At 41.3% G+C, this 3865-nt stretch overlaps 1 protein-coding gene across 1 annotated transcript; it reads right to left on the reverse strand.

Moving 5' to 3' along the window:
• Positions 1 to 416: 416 nt before the first annotated feature.
• LOC141599647 (heat shock cognate 70 kDa protein 2-like) lies at positions 417 to 3200 on the reverse strand. The gene is made up of 2 exons (XM_074419722.1): positions 2835 to 3200; positions 417 to 2342 (listed from the first exon to the last, which is right to left on the reverse strand). Exons 1-2 carry the CDS (start codon positions 3046 to 3048, stop codon positions 613 to 615), a joined length of 1944 nt encoding a protein of 647 aa, XP_074275823.1. The 5' UTR covers positions 3049 to 3200; the 3' UTR covers positions 417 to 612.
• Between the last annotated feature and the right edge of the window lie 665 nt (positions 3201 to 3865).

Raw genomic sequence — 3865 nt, forward strand, 5'->3', positions numbered from 1 at the left:
AACTCTCTTTTGTGACGGACATATCCGCCACAACTTTGCGACGGGTCAAGTAATACCATGTGGGTAAATAAGACAACAAATTGCTACTCCCTAGGCATTTTGCTTTTGTGTTATGTGCCCCATATGGGTAATACTTGATCCGAGAATTTGTGGAATTTAATACTCTCAATGACCGGATACTAAAAAAAGTGGTCTTTTAGGACTGGTCACCAACTCACCAGTCACCACCTCCTAAGAACCTTGGTAATGTTCCCCCTCTGCTCTCTTAATATGCTCACCCTTCTGCAGAGGATAGATAGTCTCTACAAGCTACAACCGTCTAGCTTCTTTATCAGAGAATGTTCTCAAGAATGCTCGAAATAAAGTGTTTGGGGGTGCATATTAAGAGTTAGATTAAGGAAGCACAATCATCCAAATTAAAAGAAGAAATAGACTAATAGAATTGTTTACCAATTACCACAAACATCGTTAAAAATAGCAGCTAAATCTCAAATGAGAACAGCTGCAACAAAGAGTGTATCCAAATACCAGGGCTAGAACCCAGAAAATACCCAAACATCTAAACAAAGTATTACTATTAAAAAAATTTCCAGCAGGCCATCAGCAGAGAGCTTAATCAACCTCCTCGATCTTGGGTCCAGCACCGCCTGAACCAGCAGGTATGTCATCATCCATAGGTGCACCAGCCTCGCCACCAGCACCCTGGTACATCTTTGCGATGATTGGATTGCATATGCTCTCCAGTTCCTTCATCTTGTCATCAAACTCATCAGCCTCGGCAAGCTGGTTGCCATCTAACCATGAAATAGTCTGGTCAATGGCATCATCAATCTTCTTCTTGTCCGCTTCCGACAGCTTGGCACCAATCTTCTCATCCCTCACAGTATTCCTCATGTTATAGGCATAGTTCTCAAGGGCATTCTTGGACTCAACCTTCTTCTTGTGTTCCTCATCCTCTGACTTGTACTTCTCAGCCTCCTGAACCATCTTCTCAATCTCTTCCTTGGACAACCTACCCTTGTCGTTTGTGATGGTGATCTTATTCTTCTGCCCAGTGGTCTTGTCCTCGGCAGAAACATTCAAGATACCATTGGCATCAATGTCAAAGCACACAGTGATCTGGGGCACACCTCTGGGAGCCGGTGGAATACCAGACAGCTCGAATTTTCCAAGCAAGTTGTTGTCACGGGTTCTTGTCCTTTCACCCTCATAAACTTGGATCAACACACCGGGTTGATTGTCAGAGTAGGTCGAGAAAACCTGTTCCTTCTTGGTGGGGATGGTGGTGTTCCTCGGGATCAAGACAGTCATGACACCTCCAGCAGTCTCCAAACCAAGAGACAAGGGAGTGACGTCAAGAAGAAGAAGATCCTGAACCTTCTCGTTGCCCTCACCGCTCAAGATAGCAGCCTGGACAGCAGCACCATAAGCAACAGCCTCATCGGGGTTGATGCTCTTGCAAAGCTCCTTCCCATTGAAGAAGTCTTGCAAAAGCTGCTGGACCTTCGGAATCCTGGTAGATCCACCAACAAGTACAACATCATGGACAGTGCTCTTGTCCATCTTAGCATCCCTCAAACACTTCTCAACAGGCTCCATACACTTCCTGAACAAATCCATGTTCAATTCCTCAAAACGGGCACGGGTAATGGTGGTGTAAAAATCAACGCCCTCGTAAAGAGAGTCAATCTCGATAGTGGTTTGGGCAGTTGAAGAGAGAGTCCTCTTAGCACGCTCACAAGCTGTTCTCAATCTTCTTAAAGCCCTAGGGTTTCCGCTAATATCCTTTTTGTTCTTCCTCTTAAACTCTTGCACAAAGTGGTTAACCATTCTATTATCAAAATCTTCACCACCAAGGTGTGTGTCACCAGCAGTAGCCTTGACCTCGAAAATACCCTCCTCAATAGTCAATAACGAGACATCAAAAGTCCCACCACCAAGATCGAAGATCAAAACATTCTTCTCACCAGTGCTGGTGGCTTTCTTGTCAAGACCGTAAGCAATGGCAGCAGCGGTAGGCTCATTGATAATTCGCATGACGTTCAAACCTGAAATAACACCAGCATCCTTAGTAGCCTGACGCTGGGAGTCATTGAAGTAGGCTGGGACTGTAACGACAGCGTTCTTAACAGTGGAACCCAAAAAAGCCTCGGCAATCTCCTTCATCTTGGTTAGGACCATAGAGGAGATCTCCTCAGCAGCAAACTGCTTGTCCTCACCCTTGTAGTTTACAACAATCATGGGCTTGTCACCGGGTCCAGGTATGACCTTGAATGGCCAGTGCTTCATGTCATCTTGGACTGATGCGTCACTGAATCTCCTACCGATCAACCTCTTTGCATCTGATACAACAATTAAAATTAAAATAGGTTAATAATCAATAATCAATCCCTAATAAACTACATACAGTTTTCTCTAAAACAATACCCAAATTACTCCAACGAATTCACCTATAACTATTAACAAAATCTAATCTTCGGGAATAACTCCATCGAATTCACATTGTATTTAAATTCGGAAAATTACAATTCACATCTAATATACGAAAGAAAGCCCTAAAAACATAAATCGAAACGGTCATAGCTCATTTATTTGCAATAAAGGAACAAAATTTGAACAGAAGTGGACCGTCTGAGACGTCTTATTCTAGAATTTGTGCCAACAATTATGCAAAAAGACGATGGCAATCAGAAACAAAATCATGAAACAAGAATTCTAACAATTAATTGAAAAACAAACAGGTTCAAGCAAATTAAGAACGAACAATAAATAAAACAAGAATAAGAATGCAAAATAAGAATATTAAAGAAAGAAGGTTGGAAAATAAAACTAACCGAAAACAGTGTTAATGGGATTCATGGCGACCTGATTCTTAGCAGCGTCACCAATGAGACGCTCAGAATCAGTGAAAGCGACATAAGAGGGTGTGGTACGGTTACCCTGATCATTAGCAATGATCTCAACACGATCATGCTGCCATACACCAACGCATGAGTATGTGGTACCCAGATCTATACCAATCGCAGGACCTTCACCTTTACCCGCCATTACAATACAATAGGGATTAGAGAGAGAGAGAGAGAGATTTGAAAGTAGGGTTTGTTATGAGAGAATAAAGAATTAAGCGTACAGATGTATTGTATATTTGTATGGGGGGAGGGGGTTTAAGTAGTGGAAGAAAGAGCGTGTTTATGGTATGTGTTTCCAAAAAAAAAAAATGTTTATGGTATGGTTCTAGAATATTCTTTTTTTAGGAAGAAAAGGATGTGGGCCGTTGGATTAAGAGAGAGATATGGAAAGCTAGGATTTGGTTAGGGAGACTTAGCCGCGTTGGGGCCGTGCTAGGTTTTTCTGCTGTTTCTCACTCGCCTTATTCTCTTAGTAAGTTTTGGCGTAAATTCTTATTTCAGACGGGCTGTTTTTTCGTTTGACATAAAACCGATAAAATATTGCCATTTTTGAAGAAAACTAGTTGGTTGCACCGCGCGCATTGCGCGCGGTACCCCAAGGTATTATAATCGACTTATTTGATTTTTGTATACGGTTGTTGTGAATTAGTTAACCTTTGCATATAGGCGTACTTTAATTTTTTTATTATTGAAACCTTATTTTGTGTGCAACATTTAAATATCTTGGAGATGCTTTTGGGTGGGTTTGTTTATTTTGGGTTTTATCGATTCTATTTTGGGTATATTTGGGTAGTTTGTAGTTTTACTCCCCACGACAAGACGCTATTAATTAATCTTTTCATACAATGGCTATATTTTTCTTAAAAAAATGCTTTCCATGAGAAGATGAAACCAATCGAAATATAGCCAGCGTAAATAAACAGCCTCTGGTGACAACATATATTTTCGGAAGAATT

Source organism: Silene latifolia, chromosome 9, assembly GCF_048544455.1.
Source record: "Silene latifolia isolate original U9 population chromosome 9, ASM4854445v1, whole genome shotgun sequence".
Taxonomy (NCBI): Eukaryota; Viridiplantae; Streptophyta; class Magnoliopsida; order Caryophyllales; family Caryophyllaceae; genus Silene; species Silene latifolia.